Source organism: Jaculus jaculus, chromosome 8 (genome assembly GCF_020740685.1).
Source record: "Jaculus jaculus isolate mJacJac1 chromosome 8, mJacJac1.mat.Y.cur, whole genome shotgun sequence".
NCBI classification, from domain to species: domain Eukaryota; kingdom Metazoa; phylum Chordata; class Mammalia; order Rodentia; family Dipodidae; genus Jaculus; species Jaculus jaculus.
The window spans coordinates 34597972-34618110 of NC_059109.1; the positions used below are offsets into that span (position 1 = coordinate 34597972).

The window sequence follows — 20139 nt, forward strand, 5'->3', positions numbered from 1 at the left end:
AGGCAGAGGTAGGAGGATCGCCATGAGTTCGAGGCCACCCTGAGACTACAGAGTTAATCCCAGGTCAGCCTGGACCAGAGTGAAACCCTACCTCGAAAAACCAAAAAAAAAAAAAAAAAAAAAAAAAGAATACTTCTCAAATGTACTCGTGAAAAATGACTGCAGCAAGAGTTGCATAAAATATTGGCTGTCCCATTAGCATAAGGCTGTTGTGATGAGGCTACATGTCATTGAAAGTTCTCTGTTGCATGTCATTCACCTGTAGATTTTTTTTGCACCTGGTGTATTACCCACTTAGCACAGAAGATATGTGAATATTAAAAAAATAAGTAAATGAAAGAACAAATCAATTTTTTAGGGAAAGAAAATCATATATTCTGACTTGTAAAATTAAATTCTGAATTAGTGAACAATTAAGGGGATTTTTTTTGCATTCTTAAGTGTATACTCATTTATGTGAGACTTCACATGTTGAGAGACCTCAAGTACAACTCTTACAGGTGAGTTTTATTTGATCATCAAAATTTTCTTGCTTTAGGGCTGGAGAACTGGCTTAGCAGTTAAGGCACTTCCCTGCGAAGACTGAAGACCCAGGTTCAATTATCCAGGTCCCACATTAGCCAGATGCACAAGATGGCACATGCAGTTGGAGTTCGTTTGCAGTGGCTAGAGGCCTGGCCTGCCCATTCTTTCTCTCTCTCTCTCTCTCTCTCTCTCTCTCTCTCTCTCTCTCTCTCTCCCTCTGTATCTAATAAATACATAAACAAATAAAATAATAAAAAATTTAAAAATCCTTACTTTAACAAGACTTGAATTACCTGTCATAATAATTAGTATTTAAGTTCATGGATTCTACATGCAGGTCCATATTTCTGGTTTCTAGAACATGGTGTTTGCAATAATTTAGGTCTGGATATCAGCATGCACTTGTTAGAAGCTGGAAATCTCCATATCTTCCCTGTCCTCACTACTCCAGCCAGGAGACCTATGGTCAGAGGTTACCTGTTATCATGCTCACATTTACAGTGCAAGCTTGTTTCATGTGCTTTGGAGATCTGCCTAGTCAAACGAAACATTTATAGCTTTAATCTCTGACTTACAATATTTCAAACTGCATAGGATAAAACCCAAAGGCAATTTGTAAATTTCATGTATAACACAGGAAGGATCAAGAGACCATGAGATTCTGCATTTCTAAGCTGACCTCAGCTACTGCTGCACAGATTAAAGTGTGATATCAGTGAAAGTACAGATGGAATTAATATGCTTTAAACATTTATACAGTCACATCCAAAACTAACTGTACTGAAAAAGTCCCAATTAATTACCATGTGTGGCTGTTGCATAAATAAAGTAATTTACCATGTGTATTTTTACTTTGTACCTGCTAATGTGGTAGACACTTTGTTAGATGTCAGGAACACAGAAATAAATAAACACTCTCCTGACCTTGGAAACTATAGTCTAGTGGCAGAAACCCATAATGATACAATTAGGGATCTTTAGATACAAACATAAAGGCTCTGACTTTATCAGAATTCATTTTAGATACCTTTGGCCTAGTTTGGAGAAATGAAGGAAATTTTTCTTGAGATCATAAGATTCAGAAGATAAATTACTGCCGGGATAATGAGTATGAAGAGTGTGCCAATGGACTCACTCACTTAGAAGAAATTCTAACCTGGCTGGTTAAGAGATAAGAGAGAACTTCCGAAGAGATGGATGAGGTGAATGAGAGAATGCCAGGACTCCCGCTATACATCAATTTCAGTTCACATTCAAGGTTTATTCCATGAATGAGCATCAGTAAATAGGCGTGTGTTTCATGTGTCCCAAAGGCTGCAAGCTGATGGTGGAGCTTGCCGTATCCTAGCAGTTGAGCCGTGAATACCAGCTGATTGATTTTATGGCATATACTTGATTTTATGCTCGAGAATAAAACACTGGCAGTGTTTTCAGTATGTCTTTTTAGTATTTTTTTTTCTTTTTTAGTGTGTGTGCAGATTCACAAGCCCCACGCACGTGCATGCACAAGCCGGAGGAGATGCCTGGTGTCCTTCTCTACCGCTCCTGCCCTTCTTCCGTGGAGGTGGAGTCTCGCACTGAACCCGGAGCAGCCACTTTCAGCCAGCTGGACTGACTGATGACCTCCGGCAGTTCTCCAGCCTCTGTTCCCGAGGACACAGGGGTGAGGTTAGAGGCATGCACGACTATGCCCAGCTGTTTGCATGGGTGCTGGGAAATTGAACTGCGGACAGTTCAGGCTGTCACAGGCCCTCATACTTGTGCAACAAACACTCTAACCCACTGAGCCATTTCACTAGCCCATTTTAATTTACTGAGACTAGATGAACCGGTATCAGTGTCCACCCAGTACACCACTTGTATCAAAAAGAAACTGTAACAAAGAAAACACGAGTTGTTTCTTTATTTTTAGAACTTAAAGTACTGAATCTCTCTTAGATGTTGTCCGAATCATTACAAACATGTCTTTCCCACTAACTCCCTATAAAACCTCCCTCTGTGATTCAGTTTCCTTATCCATAAAATGTGCTCTCAGTGGGGGATGTTTATCAATGGCAGAATGCTTGGCTAGCATGTACCAGGCCCTGCATTTTATATTGTAGCTCTAAAAAAGTAATATTTATTATAGCTAATTGTCAATTAAAATATAATTTGGGCCCTAATGAAACTATTAGGGGTGTTGAAGTTTAAGTGTGCATTGGAGACTATAATTAAACTGTATCATATGTATAAATAAAAAATATTCTGTGACATAAAATTAATATATTACAATAAAATAATCCTCACAATTGATATGTTCCAGTTCCTTTTTCTCTTGGCAAGTTCATTAGTTCTGTGATCCTTATGCAGAAATGTACTGGTTGATAAGTGATTCTACAAATTAGAGTTCTTTCCTCATGGAATTTTCTTTACTGAATCACAGCTGAGGTAGACATGTCCATGGGAAGCTAAGCATAAACATATTCAGAAAATATAACCTGGGATTCTTAATATCAGTTCTCAGATATCCCCATTTATTCTTGAGTGGTATGTAAAAAAAGTAAATACCATTAAGCTTCACATTCTTTTGTGTATTCACTGAGTATTATCAAATGCTCAGTTGATAATCCATATTGACACATATCACTTTTCATGTGTTTGCAAAATCCTAATGGCCTATACAGTCATTAACTAAATAGTATTTTCTTTATGAAGACAGTATTAGTAAATTATTTTCTCTACATTTTTAACTTTTTTTAAAATATATTTTATTTGGGGCTGGAGAGATGGCTTAGTGGTTAAGATACTTGCCTCTGAAGTCTAGGGTCCCAGATTCAATTTCCAAGTACCCACCTAAGCCAGCTACATAAGGTGGCACATGCATGTAGAGTTCCCTTGCAGGAGCTAGAGGGGCTAGCATGCCCTTTGTCTCTCCTCTATCTGCTCTCTCTTTCTCTCTCTCTAAAATAAATAAATAAATGAAATATTTTATTCATTTGCATGTACCTGTAACCCCAACCCTAGGATTATCGAGTCAGAACTTCAAGATTATCCTTGGCTTCATAGTGAGTTCAAAGCCAGCTTAGGGTACATGAGATCCTGTCACAGACACAAAAAAAGTGTTCATAATAAACATAAATAAATAAATATAAATATAAATAAATAAAAGATATCAGTTAGAATTTGAGTATAAATTGTTACATATATATATTGAATTTTATTCAAGGAGTGGGATCAGGGACTCAATAGAAGGTTCAGCACATAAAAGCACTTGCCTCACAGTTATGAGAACTAATGTCCAACAATCCATGTAAATGCTGAGTGGATGTGGTGCCATACAAACAGAGCAACATAAATATAAGCAAAATTTAAAACCATAGGAAAAAAGTATACTAGAAATAAACATCTAGAATTGGTCAATATCAACATGGGGGTGATGATTGGAACAATGGAAAGATGCATATCAATATACCTTACTAAAAGAAGATATAAATATGGACATTATATAAGTATTGTTCTCTACCTAAAATAACCAAAATAAAGACAGTTATAGTAGGATTGGAGAAACGGCTTAGCGCTTAAGGCACTAAGGACCCATGTTCACCTCTCCCAGTCACAAGTCAGCCAGCCAGACGAAGTGATGCAAGTACACAAGTCACACATGCGCACAAGGTGGCACATGTCTGGAGTTCGACTGCAGTGGCTGGAGGCCTTGGCAGGCCAGTTCTCTTTCTCTTTCTATCACTCTTGCTCTCACCCGTACTCTCTTATATAAACAGGCCAGTCTGTTGGGCTTACCTCCAAAAATACAGTTATAATAACCAGGAAGTTACAATATCTCTTCAAGTGGAAACAAAAGAGGAAATATAAAAGTTATAGAAAGCATCAAGTATTACAGCAGAATTGACACCACTCCCTGAGCTAATCTTATGTATTAGGAAAGATTTCTGAAGAGAATACAAATCAAGATCAGAGGCTGGGAAGGTAGCTCAGTGAAGAGTACATGCTGAACATCCCCAAAGCCTTGGCTACAACGTGTAACTAGAAAGCGCTTCACAAACAAAAGTCTTAGAAAACTGAAAATCAGTGGAAAAAAATGACTTATTTAACCACTGATTCAGAAACTTTTTTAAAAATTTTAATTTATTAGTTTTCTTTTCAGCAAATACAGGCAGTTTGGTACCATTGTTTAGGCTCATCCATGATCTACTCCCTCCCAATGGACCCTCCTTGTTGATGTAAATAGGTTGAACATTGTGGAGTTAGTCCACAGTTATTGGTACGATAAATGTCTCTGCATATCATGACCCAACATGTGACTCTGACATTCTTTCCACCCCCTCTTCCACAAAACTTCCCTGAGCCATGTTGGGTTCATTTTTGGTCTGCTTGATTCAGAAACTTTTTATCTCAAAAATTGAATTCAAGAAAAAACATGTTGTAAGGTAACAAAAAAGGCATTGTATGGTGGCTCACAAATTAAGATGATATGTCCTTTGTAAACATATATTCCTAAAACTATGATCAAGTAATATTAAATATTACAATGCTTGAATTTTAATGTTTTGAGGAAAGAATGCTCTTCCTCTCCATGTGACTTAAAAGTGTGCTAAATGTCTAATGAGTACTAAATAGATACTTATAAAGCCTATGGACTCAGCTCCACGATCACTTCCCTCCAACTTTTTCCATTGATTCAAAAAACATATGGAACATATGGCTTCACTTCCCTGAGATAGAATTCTACATGAAACTTAACAATTTTCTCCCATTCTGAGTGAAACACAGCTATCTGCTTTGTTGCTGCCAGATTAATATATGGTTTTAAAAAGTGATTGCTTCTTATATCTCTACTAGAGAAGCATTCTGCATGTAGCTGCTAGGGCAAATGGGTCTGAAAAAATGTTTAATATATATGGACCTAACATGTGGTGTTAATTCAAGCTCAGCTAGTACTACCCAGTACAGTTGAAACTTAGACAAATATAAATGCACAAGCAAAACAATACTGAATGCTTACTATTGTTTGGTACCCAAGATTGAGGTAGCTCATTACACAGTGTTGCTTCCACAATAGCTATCTATTACAGTACCCTTATCTCCACCCTATTAATTATACCATATTTATTGGAAGTATTAAATAAGTTAAAGTGGGCAGGAGGGACTGGCTTAGCAGTTAAGGTGTTTGCCTGCAAAGCCAAAGAGCCCAGGTTCAATTCCCCAGACCCACGTTAGCCAGATGCACAAGGGAGTGCACATATCTGGAGTTCCTTCACAGTGGCTGGAGGCCCTGGCGCACTTATTCTCTCTCTTTCTCTCTCTCCCTCTTTCCCTCCCTCTTTCTCGTCAAGCAAATAAATAAATATAAAATATTTTAAAAAATAAACTAATGCATTAAAATGGCAATGGGTATCTGATGATTGTAGATTAAATGTCTGCTGTGCTTTTATCAGTCACACATGAATAGCTTTCAACTAATTTAGGAATCTGAAAGAATTCTATGCTTATATTTTAGAGAAAGTTAATCACATTAAACAAGGTAAAATAATAGAGAAAAATTACATTCTAAAATTCAAAGCCAATGTTTTCATAGGTCAAAAGTAATGGCAATTTCACATGGCTCTATCTGACACAAAGCATTTAAAATGTATATGGCATTTCAAGGTTAAATGAGCACTAGGCTCAATTATTATTATTTTTTTGCTGGGCATGGTGGCACATGACCCTGTGTGTGTGTGTGTGTGTGTGTGTGTGTGTGTGTGTGTGTGAAAGAGAGAGAGAGAGAGAGAGAAAGAATTGGAATGTTAGGGCCTTTAGCCACTACAGTTGAACTCCAGACATGTGCATCCCCTTAAAATCATATTTCAGAATCTTTATTTATAAAGATAAAATGTCTCCGTTTTGACTGTCATTGTATGGGGGATTATAATTCAGGGCTCACAGCCACCTCCTTCCACCACAGCATTTCTTTTCTGAAAGTTGTGTCCTAACCTTTTAAGAACTAGTAGACCAGGTACAGCATCTTTGCCTCATGTGTGGAAATCTTTGCTTTTCATACTTTCAAGCCCTCTCACCATGAATTAGACCAATGCTTGCCTTTAACTGAAAGCACACTTCTTCCCCTCTTTGCCCTTCCTCATTAGGATTCATCCTTCACGTACAGGATGCACTCTGAAAGACATTTGTTAAGTGAATAGTAAATCATTGCATCCTGTCCCAAGCTCTATTCTCATTAACCTGCTCCAAGCTTCTGTGAAAATTGTGCCAGGTAGCTAAATTCTATGAAATGCAGGAGGTTCATTTTTCCTTCACATCTCTATCTGAATGAGGTACATACAAACTGATGGCAGTTTATTTTTTCTATGCATATAAAACACAGAACAGTAAATAAATTGCAGGAGGGGCAGCAAATTATAAAAACTTTAAACTTTCAAAAATCACACCTTTCTTAAACTAGACTGTCGCATTGAAATTGTCATCCTGCTTGCCTCCAACCATGCACCTCTTTCCAGTTAACAAATTCTTAATATTTAAAATAATTTTATTGGGGCTGGAGAGATTGCTCAGCAGTTAAGGCACTTGTCTGCAAAGCCTAAACACCTGGTTTGATTCCCCAGTACCCACCTAAGCCATATGTACAGAGTGGTGCATACTTCTGGAGTTCATTTGCAGTGGCTAGAGACCCTGGTATGCCCATGTGTACTCTCTTTTTCTCTTTCTCTCTCTCTCTCTCTCTCTCTCTCTCTCTCTCTCTCTCTCTATATATATATATATATATATATATATATATATATATATATATATATATATACATATACATATACATATACATATATATGTATATAAATATATATGTATATATGTACATATATATATGCTTGCAAATAAATAAAATAAAAAGTAATAATTTTATTAAAATGTCACAATGAAATATTTCAAGTAGATGCTATATATTCAATGCCAGATGACAAATGAGCTCAGGGACAGAAGTTTTTGTCACTACGATTAAGTCAAAAAAAGGAGTATGAATGATTATTCTCAATTTCCTGGAATAATTTTAAAAGTCAACTGTTTTGTGATTAAATTTAAAAACATTTTTGAAAATAATAGCTGACAGGAACATTCTCGGTTTTACTGCCACTGATGGGTAAAAAGCTCACCATACCCTTTGCTGCAGGACCTCCTTGAATGGGATACTTCATTTTTGCAGAACTGCTTCTCTTAAAACACCTGCTCATTGACATTCATTATTCAATGTTAAATGTCCAGTTAATTTGACCTGCCCCATTGAACAGAGTGTTCTTCATAATTATATTATAAAACAAAATCTATTCGTTTTGAAAGCAATTTGGTATCAGCAAATAGTGCCTACATTTTGGCTTCCTGAAAAGTCTCAAAACATTAAAAATCCATTTGGAGTTTTATAAAATCTGTTTCCTGCCTAACCCTTCTAATGCATCCTAATAGTCATCCAAATCCCATTATCTCCATATGTTGTCAGAAAAGTTTAAAATTGAGAGCAAGGCAGTTAGTGTCTGCTTTGATTAAAAAAAATAAATAATTACCTCAGTTAATTCACTCTGACAGATTGATAATTTTATGTATAGGTAGTGCATCACAAACATGATTAATGAGGTACTTAAAAGACCTCCAGGACTCAAAATGGCCATTTTTTCAGTAAAGTTACTGCCAAGTGTATTATTTTTATTTTGCAGTTTTAGTTCCTTTTTTGTTTCACTATGTAGGCTGGTTTCAAACCCTGAGCTCAAGCAATCATTAGTCAATAGTCTCCTCCCACAAGGGTTGTTAGGCTGATGGTGGACTAGGGCGGCTACAATGGTAATTGCAGTACATTTCTAACACAGTAGATGTTCTCTTCACCACTAGCTTTTAGTACTGTGGGTGCTAAAGAAATGTGGGAATCTGGGGATAAAATGTCAAAAACACTAGGGGGTTCATGATATGCCAAAACTCTTTTGATGACTCATGCTGTGACCTTGGGCATGACACTGTTCAATTATCCTTCAGTGTTTTCTGCTTGCTTAAGGTAGGCAGGCAGCCTTGGCAAGTTCTTAGATCCAGTTCTGAGTTAAACCTAGAGTGTGTGGCCCCAGGGAAGCCTGTGATCCCAAGATAGTTGTAATACAGAAAGGAGTTACAGTGTTTCATAGACAAATTCCTGGGGAGTCTTGTCAGAAACATAATACACCAGCTTCTCAACCATCCCATGGAATCTCTGATCCTCATATGTTTCATGTGTAAAGTGAACCAAATACTTTATGATTGTTTTGAAATTTCAAAAAAAAACTGCACTCTGTAATTCAAGTGGCACTTTGCTTATTTTTACAAAATAACTTCTTTTACAAAACTTTAGAGAGTCTGCAAAGCATGTTCCCCTGCCACTAAGACATCCATCATGTCAAATGCTCCCTTTGCTGTCTGGTAGAGAGTGTCACTGAATGGGTCTGATTCTTCATTTCCCAGGTCTGCCTCCATATCCAATAGCCCAGTTCATTCACAGATGCGGATGCCCATCTAGCAGTCATACTTCTTGCTAACTTCACCTCATGGTCCAGTTTCCAGAAGTGTCTTCAGTGATATTCTAGACTGCTGTCATTTTCTCAGGTTTGCCAAGTTCCTTTTTTTGTTTGTCTGTTTAGTTTTGTTTTCAATTTGTGTTTGCTCTCTCCTCTCCTGCTTTTTACCCTCAGTGGGATACCTCATTCACTCCACACCTGATGTTCACTTCTTTCCAGTTTCAAATTAATTTCATACCCTCCTTACTTATTTTTTTTATAATTCATCAGGGGAGATTATAATCTCATAGCAGCCAGAAACTTCTGCAGGACAATCGTCATGATTTATCTCATGCTTTATTTCTGTTACACCAAAGTAGAAAACAAGTACATGGTGAAGGCTCTTCATTCCTTGTCTGCTGTTCACCATGACATGGCCAGCACTGGAAAATCATGGCTTTGCACTTAATGGACAGTTACTGAAACCATGTGATAAAAATAAATAGCTGTTTTTTGTTCCCTTCTCACCTCCAGGGCTCCAGATCTCTATTTTGGAATAAAATAATTACAGTGTATGCTCTTTGCTTTGCAAGTGAACTAGGCTATGAGGTAGATGAGGGTTTGGAACCTTGAACTAAATCCGCTTAATCTGGTGTTCATTTGATCATTGTTGAACTGTGTATGATTATGATCTACTTATCTCAAATACCGCCACTTTATTCTAAAAGTGCATGTACAGAATATGTTTTCCAGCTGTAGATCCAAATATTTACAGGTTACGTTAGACAGAAGATTACTATTTCAAAGCCCCTGCAGTTTCAGGAACCTGCACCTTCAGCCACCCAGGGTGAGCACAGGACCCTGCATCTTCAGCCATCCAGGGTAGAAAATGGTGAGTAAATGGATAAATCAGAAGCATTAAAAATTAAACATATTGTAATAAAAGGTAAAAGGAATTTAAGATTAGTGAGTGCCATGTTCTATCTGTTATATTGATGGATTGCTTCTTAGTGCAGTACTAAAATTTTTGCTAATAAAGTTGGATGTTAAAATGTATTAAATTAAAGTTAGAATGCGAAAGTTTTAGTTGTATTTATTTATCATTTATCCTGACCAAAAAAACTGAGCATTTTTACAGGTAAGAAACTAAAGCAAGAGACTGCATCACATTTTCAAGTAGAAGCATTTATTTTAATAACTTACTGATTCAATAGAAAAAATTCTAACTGATAACTTATAGATGGAATTGGTGAATGAATTTTAATGTGCATTTCAATAATGTGAATTAACTTTATGGCTAATAAGCAAATAAGGCACTTAATAATGTAAAGAAACAAAAAGAACATTAAAATTATAGTTTTTGAATAGTTGCCTATTGATTGAAATGGTTTATTACAGCAATGGATGTTTTTTCTAAATCATCAACTTTTCATGTGTTCACATCTTTATAATAGTTCAGAACTTTAGCCTAAAATATACCTTCAATACATTAAAGATGATTTGTATAGTAACACTGTAATAAATTCCAAGAAAAAAAAAACTATTTCTAAAAATAAAACTGGAAAAAAAGCATATAGTATTATTTATGCTCTAAAAATGATTGACTGATTAGGACATAATTAGCTACATATAAATATGCATCTTTCTGTCAATTTGGGAGACATTGGGACTCCCTCTGAGCTCTAGCAATGACAGTGTCCTGGAGGTTTGCAAGAGGGCCAGGAGTGCTCAAGGCTATGGAGGGGTACTGGACAGAGAGAACAAAGATGAGATGAGGAATTCTCTCTGTCCTTTAGGGGAAAACCTGCAGTAGAAGGGTTTCATTTTTTTCTTCTGCTATCAGGCTACTCCAGAGATAAGTACTGAAGTATTCAAATTAATAGTGGTAGAGAAAGCTAGATCTGAGTCCTACATGTGCATGTGCATGTAAGTATTACATATTACAGTTCAGCAGCAGTGGATTCAGTGATGCAATGCATATACAGAGACATAAGACAAAATAAAATGGTATATTTTTACCAATGAATGAAAATGACACATTTTTGAAAACAAGTGAAATAAAAAGGTTACATGGCCACAAATGAGGCATCAAAATATTTTTTGTTTTTGAAAACTGAAAGAGAATATACTTTAAGGGGAACTGTGAATTTTCTCATGGGGCTTTAAAGATGTAACTGTCTATAAAGATCCTATGTTTTTTTTTTATTAATGGAGAACTTTATTGTGTGAAAACATTGCATACTAATCACATACCCCACAGGTTATACACATATGTTTCTTCTCCTCCTCCCCAGTTCCACTGAGGGGGTTATCAGTATTCAACCAAAAATAGGACCTTTAGGGGAAAAAATAAGACAATAGGAGATCATAACACATGGAAAGTGTTAAGTTGGGATGGCTCCCAAAATAGAGTCACCAAGGACAACAAAATCATGACAGGCATAAGGAAGTGGATTATTCACATTCCTCAAGAAACTGCGCTGCCATTATCCCATCCTTGCCTAACAATGCCCCCAAGTCATGGTTTACTGTCCCTCATCTCTTAAGTCACCTGGTCACTGTTCTTGTCTCACACCCTGGCTATCTTAGATCTCCCCTAAAGAAACCTTTTTTATTCAACTTTCCCCTTCATCACCTTCCCCACAACTGAAAAGCCCTATAAATCCCACCATCTGAAAACTCAGGTTGGCTGTGTTCTGCTTTTGTGAGCCAGCCCTGGCAGCTCCTGGTTTTCCTGAATAGAGGCTTTCAGCTTTACCTCAGAGTGGTTTGCGTGGCCTTGGTCACTCCCAAACCTTACAGAAAGATGCTATTTTAGCTTGTAAGACCCCTCAAACTTTCATAGTAAATAGACGTCCCACTTAGGAAATCCTAGCCTTTGCCCTGCCAACTACTCAGAAGAGCCATCCTGACTGTAATGGGTTAGCTCTGCCAGCCAATCAGAAGAGCCATTCTGAGTGTACTGGCTCAGTCCTCACTATCAGGGCTCTGTTCATAGACTGAACAGAAGCAACACACCAAGCATTTTCTGGTTTGTTGCTGGTACAAATCAGTAGAGTAAGGACTGAACACAGACAATAGTATAAGATATCCTGTCTAAATGACATTATTCTTGACAATTAAAAGGAAAAAGTGGGATATGAAAAAAGGGAAAAGCTTATGAAACTGAGTGATTAACTTGGATATTTGAAGTAGTCAGAAGATCTGAAATCTCAGGTTGATTTGAGGAAACAGACAAAAATACTCCTAATATTATGGATGTAGAAAATAGCAGAAGTAAGGCAGAAGATGGGTGGAGAAAAATAATTTCTAGAGAATGCAATTTTTTCTGACTTTATGAACATATTCTCAACTGAAGGATAAGAAAATCAGATGCCTGTGGCAAAATATTAATGGTCATATGAAGAGCAATTTTTCAAAATGTAATGAATTTTCTGACATAGTGGACAGGTTCTAGAAAGCCTTAATCTGGACATTGACAGATGTGTTTTACACGACATCTTATTACCTTTAAAACCACAGTCTTTAAAGTATACTGAAAAATAGAAAGAAAACTGTTAAAATGACTATTGACGAGATACAATTTTATTTCACATACCAGACATATATTTCTCCCTTTGTTTTAGCATTATCAACAATATGCATAGTATATCAAAAATAAAGAAAATACTCATAGTCTTTGGATCTTGAATTCTTGATATGTTATTTTGCTTTCTAGTTGTTTTTTTTGTTTGTTTGTTTGTTTTTCCAAAGTAGGGTCATATGGTTGTAGTCCAGGCTGACCTGGAATATTTTGCTTTTTCTGCTTTGTTCTTGTTTTTGAAAGGATGTTTGCTTGCTTACTTTTATAGTAGTGGAATTGCACTCAGGGCGTAGTTCATGGTATGTAAGAGTTCTACCACCAAGCCACATCCTCAGCCCCACCCTTACTTTAATAGACAAAGTTTTAGATTGGAGAAGGTTAAACTTCAAATTTTGATCAAAAATGGTAAGACTGGGCTGATCAATGGCATACTGGTTAAGGAACTTGCCTCAAAACCAAAGGATGCAGGTTTGATTCCCCAAGTCCCACATAAGTCAGATGCACAAGGTGGCTCATGCATCTGAAGTTTATTTGCAGGGATGAATGCCTTGGCATAGTTACTCTTTCTATCTCCCTCTCTGCCTCTTTCTTTCTCAAATAAATAAAAAAAATAAAATATTTTTTTAAAAAATATAAGATTGGGTAAATGCACACACATATACACATACTTCTTCCTACATCATGCATTTCTTTGCACCAGCGTACCCTAGATTCCAAACTGCCCCTGCTTTTCTTTAGCTGTCTGCAGTTTCTGGTGATTAATTCTATGTGCCAGACACAACCTCTGCTAAAGATTATCAGAAGTTCCCTTCTCTCCTCTCAAATGACATTGCTCTGAACCTCTATTAGATATTCAGAGTTTTCCATAAAAATCCATCTCTAGTAATTGACAGTGAAAACTTGCTTGCCAACATACTCTTTATCAGATGCCTTCTCTTATCTCCACTTCCCCTCCTCTAGCCTGTGTGTCTTGGAATCACCTCCCAAACTAACTTCCTAAATGTCAATGCTCTCCAGAGGAGACTGAACACTAAAACAACCAATGACTATTCTTTGCATTTTTATCAACTAATCAATAAATATCTTGTTTTTCTTTGTGTCTCTGTATAAAACATTTATATATCACATTACTGATATATTGACTGAATATCTGGACAATGGCACGGTAATCCATGCCAAAACTGGTGCAGTTAAGTTGTCTATAAAACCTATCACTGCCTGACTGTCTAAAAACTTTGGACAACTCTTTCATACCAGCCTCGGGGCCTGTTTGAAGCAGCAAAATCATAAACAAAATGCAAAAATATATTTAAAAATAATATGGTGCTGGAGAGTTTGCCAAAGAGCTAATCATTTATAGCATGACAGCTGAGATAAGAAAACAGAGTAGAAACTTGCTTAACCTTAACTGGGAACATGTGTGTACTCATTGCTGTGACCAACATGACAAGAAACAAATTGAGGATGTGATATTTTGTCTCACAATTTAAGAGAACATTGCATTACAGTAGAGAAGGCATAGTGTGAATGGCTTAGCCTGTGGCAAGAACCAGACAGCAGAGAAAGGGATTCCTGGCACTTTCCTGACGTTCTCCCTTTCCCTTTTAATTCATTCTGGGGCTTCAGCCCCCAGGAAGATGCCAACTACATTGACCATACTCAGGATGGGTCTTCCCTCTTAAGTTAATCCTCTCTGGAAACAGCTCTATACAAGCCCAGAGGTATGTCTCCTAGGTGATTCTACTCAAGTTGACAATGAAGATTAGCCATCACAATGTTTTGTTGTTGTTGTTTTCCATTTTGGGTAAGCCCACAAATGGCTTAAAGAACAAATCAAGTGCAAGTAGTATTGATGATGGATTATAAATAGAGCTTGGTGAATGCATACATGTGAACTCTTGCAGTTCCCTGTATTAAAGGGAGCAGAACAAAAGCATAAAGAGGATAAAATGGCACTATTATGGCCTCATAGAGATTACATGATTCTAGCATGCATGCCACAATAATCCCCATGTATGCTAAAGAGGCACAGAAATAGCTACCAGGGAAAACATGAGGACATGCAAGACATAAAGGCACAGCAACTTATCACACAATTTATGGACAGATTACAGACAGAAACAAAAACCTCTCAGAAGATGCCAGAACTTATATCTGTAAGGGGAAGAATCAGTGTCCCTGCCTCACATCTCTGCCTGACCTGTGATCCATATGAACGATCTGCAAAAGCTCATGTATCTATTTAGGCCTTAATAAAATAATTATTTTCAGTTTGCTGTGATTATTCTAAACATATTGGGAAATGTATTAATTGTTCTTATTTAGTTTTTGCTTAAAACAGAAATAAATATGATTGGCACCCAAAGTTCACAGTGAAAAGTTGGGACTGTTTTGACATTTGTTTATCAGTAACATATTTACTGGCATGCCTATAATGTGGGAAATATCATGCCAAGTATGTCATGTCCTATATCAAGGAAAGTACAAAAATTGATAAACTATAATGTGCATGGGATGCTTGTGTAGAGGGAAAATGCATACAGATTGAAAAGAATAAAGAGCACTTTGAATGTTGCAAGAAAAAAAGAACTTCACTGAGGAGTGATAATTTGACTAAGTCATATAGTATAAAAATGGTTTACATGTATAGAAAATAAATGAGAGCATTTATATGTGGAGAATATATGAGTAACAGTAGGAAATGCTCAAGGCATATTTGGAGGCAAGTACATCATTTTAAGTAAAGTAGAAGAATAGTGCAGAATAACGTAAGATAAGAAGAACCCAGCTAACTTGAAAAATGAGTAGTTGTAAGGACAAAAACAGAAAATGAAAGAATAACAGGAGTTGAATACAGCTTTGAGTCTGAGGGCTTGGTATTATGGTATTAATAACAAAGTCAGGAAGTCAATGAAAACTAATTTTATGTAAATGAATGATGAATATGAGATATCAGTAAGGTATTCACAGGGAAGGTGATGGATAAGCAGATAGAGTTAAGAAACATGCTATCAGTGGAGAAGTAGCATTGCAAATGTGGATTTGAGACTATCAGTTAGGCTGAGGAGTGGTCAAATTTCTGAAGAGTATATAGCAATTAGAAGTTATCCAGGGGTGATGGCATGCCACATCTGTAGTTTAAAATCCTAGCTATTCATGAGCATGAAAAGTAGGGTAAAAATTCAATGCTAGCACGGACAACTTAGCAAAACTCTCTTTAAAATCAAAGTTAAAAAAAAAAAAAAAACAGGGCTGGGAATATAGATCAGTCCTTGCATGCAAATATAAAACCCTTAGTTTACTTCTCATTTCAAGAAAAAACAAAGAAGAACAATGAGGTAAGCAGACAGTAAGTGCTAACAATCAAAGGAGGAAACAGTCAAAGTTGGAATATATGTATACCCTAGTAATGGAATTAGGAGAGCAGTTGAGAATGAAGGGAATGAACAGCCATGTCATGTACTACAGAGCAGGAACAGAGACTGAAATAGGAGGAAATCTGGTCAATAATTTATCCTTGTGAGGCAATCTGAGTAGTGTACTTGAAGTAAAAGTCAGCATGCTTTCAGGTACTGCTTAAGGAGCCTAGGGACATGGTTCAGTTGGTACAGTATTTTTTGGGCATGCATAAGGACCTGAGCTCAGACCCTCAACACCCACATAAATGCTAAGCATCACAGTGTGCCTATACTCTCTCTCTCTCTCTCCTTCTCTCTCTCGGTGTGTATGTGTGTGTGTGTGTGTGTGTGTGTGTGTGTGTGTGTGTGTGTGTGTGTATGTGCATGCATGTGTGTGTTCAGGCACACACATGTCAATATGCACATACAGAAGTAAGAGGACAACTTCTGGTGTTGGTTTTTGCCTTTCATCTTGCTTGAGACCGGGTCTCATAGTATTCATGAATGCAGTCACCATGCTGACCTGGCCCACAAGTTTTCAGGGGTTCTCTTGTCTCTGCCTTCCATCTCACAGTAAGAGCACTAGGATTATAGATGGTCACACTACCACATGCAGATTTATGTGGGTTCTTGGGATTCTCTCAGGTCCTCATGTTTATATAACAGGCACTTTATCCACTAATCCTTCTCCTCAGTCCACGGATTTTGTTTGTTTGTTTGTTTGTATGTTTTCTTTTATTTCCTTCATAGTATGAGGAAGCATCCAATGAAGAAAGAATGAAGGACAATTCCAGACAGCAGTTGAAATGACAATTCCAGATTTCATTAGAGTAATGTTGAACTTCTCCATGCTCGTGTTGAATTTCAGTCACTGCCTTAGGCATCCATACCTATTAGTCCCTCATATGTGACATTGCAGATTTCTACTTTGAAAGTAAGATTGGAGGGAAGGGATTAGGGTGATGATTTAAATTCTGAGGACTCATGAAAATCTGGAAGAATACACTGCAGATTCAACAAAATGAAACCTGCTGAAAGCCTTCCACAAGCTTAGGTGATGAGAGACCTTAAAAACTGAAAAGTCATGCTCAATGCAAACTTCCAAGAGAGTTTTCCCAAGAGATGTGCATTTGGAAATAAGCCCAGTATGTAACACGGAATATTATTAGCATGAGACACATAGAGACACGTTGTATTTTACAATTCCTGGTGAGAAGAATTTTCATGTAAAATATGAAAGTTGATAACAGTATAGTATGATCCCACTACTATGTCATGTTTATAAAAATAGGGATTTAATATGATAATTCCTATTTGTAATAGAATAGTCACACAAAAGTAAGCAATTAAACCTTCTGTTCATCAATATCATTGTACTACAAGTTTATTATTTTTGTTATTTGGATATGAATAGCTGTTTATTCAGTATCAATAAATCTTAACAATCTTAATGACAAGAGCTATTATTGAAGATTTTCCAACTAATACTGCTTATACTTTTTCATACAAAATAGAATTTCACTATGGTGCCCATGCTGATATCAAATTCATAGGCTCAAATGATCCTTCTATCTCAGCTTCCCAAATATCTAGGACTACCAGCATTTTAACCATACCTGCTTTACATCCATTCATGTATTGCTTTGTAGAGCCTAAAGAAGCAAAGACCCAAATATAAATGAAATATTGAATCTATCCTTGTTTATGAATCCCAGAAAACATGATTAAAAATATGAAATGAATAAGGTAGTTCATGAAATTGATTTCTAAAAATACAATCATAACCCTATACAGGCAAATTTATTATAGAATGGATTCATTATCAGAATTAACTCTAGTAACTGATGGTTTTGATGGAACATAGAGCAGCATTAAAGCAGAGAAATATTGAATAATATACCATTTTTAAATGAACTTTTCCTGATATAGTCATGTTTTCAACATTAAGAACAAGAAATAATGAGAGTTCATAATTAGACAATCCTAAACTTTCTTGGCAGAAAATGGATATCTTAAAGTTATTTTATTCACAATTGATCATTCATACTCATTGATAGTATGAAGTATGGAAAGCTAATTTGTCTTTATATGTCAACATTAGATAATTATGTTTAAATGAGGTTATTAATATTACCTACAACAAAAACACTCAAAGAGAGCTATGCGTGGTGGCTCATGCCTTTAATCCCAGTACTCACTCAGGAGGCAGAGGTAGGAGGATAACCTTGAGTTTGAGGCCATTCTGAGACTAAACTACATAGTGAATTTCAGGTCAGCTTGAGCTAGAGTAAAGCCCTACCTCAAAAAAAAAAAAAAAAAAAAAAAAAACCCTCAAAGATCAAAAACTTTGGTTCAATTGAATTCTAGAATATATCCTTGATTTATTTATTTAGGTTTTTCGAGATAGGGTCTTACTCTAGTCCAGGCTGACCTGGAACTCACTATGTAGTCTCAGAATGGCCTTAAACACATGACGATCCACCTACCTTTGCCTCCAAGTGCTGGGATTAAAGGCGTGCGCCACCACGCCCAGCTCCTTGGTTTATTTTTAATGATAGAGACACATTTTAATGAATAGAGAGTTTGCAAGATTCTTTTAAGTAAGATATTGAATCATACCAAATTATTTAACTGAAATTTAAACTTTTCTGGTTAGTTATTTTAGATATTTTTAGGGTCTCAGAGTATATACCAGCTAACTTGGTCGCTAGGGTAACAATAAGGGCAAGGGGCACTGATACATGCCCTACGCATTGCTGCTGCTTGCTGCTAGCAGAGCATGTAGCTGATTCCACAACCAACGAGGACTATGAATGTAATGTATATGATACGCAAGCATTCTTGGCACTGAATTGTTTGTGATGTTTAATCTATCCCATACTGTAGACAATAAGTCAGAGAGACCCAGTTTAAAATAAAATATTAGTATTATTCTACAAATAACTACAGTAATTCTATGTAGTTAATGCCCACTGTCTGTAATTATAAGTGTCTTTTCATAGAATCTTTGTAATTTACTAAGCTCTTAAGTACCACTGAATAAAGATTAACAAATAAGTTAACAATGTCCTCATGTAAAGCTTTATAAATTTTCTTGGCATTTTCACATTGGGGTTAAATCATGACACAATAAAGAATACAAATAAGAAAAAGGCTTAAAAATTATATATATATATATATATATATATATATATATATATATATATATATATATATTTACCATAGTTCATTACTGCCTGTTTATAAAGTAATGCTCTTCAGCCTAAATATTTAACATTCCAAATATATTTAGAGATCAAATTTTTAAATATCTAGAAGTCGTCTTCATATATGTTTTACAAGTTAAGCACTGTGATGGTTCAGAACAAAATACTTATGTGGGCAGATAATTCTCACCTTATTGTAAGCATTCTGGCTAAGAAGGGTAGGAGAATTCTCCTGTTCATCCCTCAGTGAGAAAGAGGACAAATGACTGAAGGGTCCTGGAGTAAGACAGTCAGCATGTGAGAGGGTCTGTGGATGCAGCAAGGACTTGGCAGGAGGGTAGAGTTTAGTCTGATATAAAGGATGGAGGGAAACAGGCTTGTGAGGGACAGTCACATCCTAGGAAGAAGAAAGGCATAGACTATGTTAGTATATGAAAACTAACCTCACAACATCTTATATAGATGTACCTAAAACAATGAGAGAACTTTCTTATGTTGTTTGTTTTTTTGAGGTAGCGTCTCACTCTAGCCCAGGCTGACCTGGAATTCACTATGGAGTCTCAGGGTGGCCTTGAACTCACAGTGATCCTCCTACCTCTGCCTCCCAAGTGCTGGGATTAAAGGCGTGCTCCACCACACCTTGTGAGAGGACTTCTAATACAGAAGTTTCTCACAATACTTGCTTTCACAGTGAATTGTCTCTTTCAATAATTCTCTTCAGCTCCTCACTTCCAATCTGTCTTGCAAAGCAAAACAGTATGGAGGTTATTTCCTGAAGGTACTATACCTCAAAATATTGGGAGAAGAAATCTATAAGGACGAAGAGAGTTTATCCTAAGGGGGCACTGCCTGAGTGTAGAGAAATTTTTATTGAAGAGCTATGTATGGGTGGAAATTTTTTATTCAAAGATTCATGTAAATTTATCTGGAAG

The 20139-nt window shown here is 36.5% G+C and overlaps 1 protein-coding gene across 8 annotated transcripts in view; it reads right to left on the bottom strand.

The window, feature by feature from the left end:
- The window catches only part of LOC101613198 (muscular LMNA interacting protein), a 137653-nt gene that overhangs the window by 19702 nt on the left and 97812 nt on the right, over window positions 1-20139 (bottom strand). For 7 of the 8 annotated variants that reach the window (XM_045157798.1, XM_045157799.1, XM_045157797.1 and 4 more), the window contains one exon: window positions 19398-19604. The exons of the other annotated variant lie outside the window; for it this stretch is intronic. In XM_045157798.1, the coding sequence (XP_045013733.1) occupies window positions 19398-19604 (207 nt within the window). The remainder of the gene's footprint in view (window positions 1-19397; window positions 19605-20139) is intronic. 8 annotated transcript variants of the gene reach the window in all.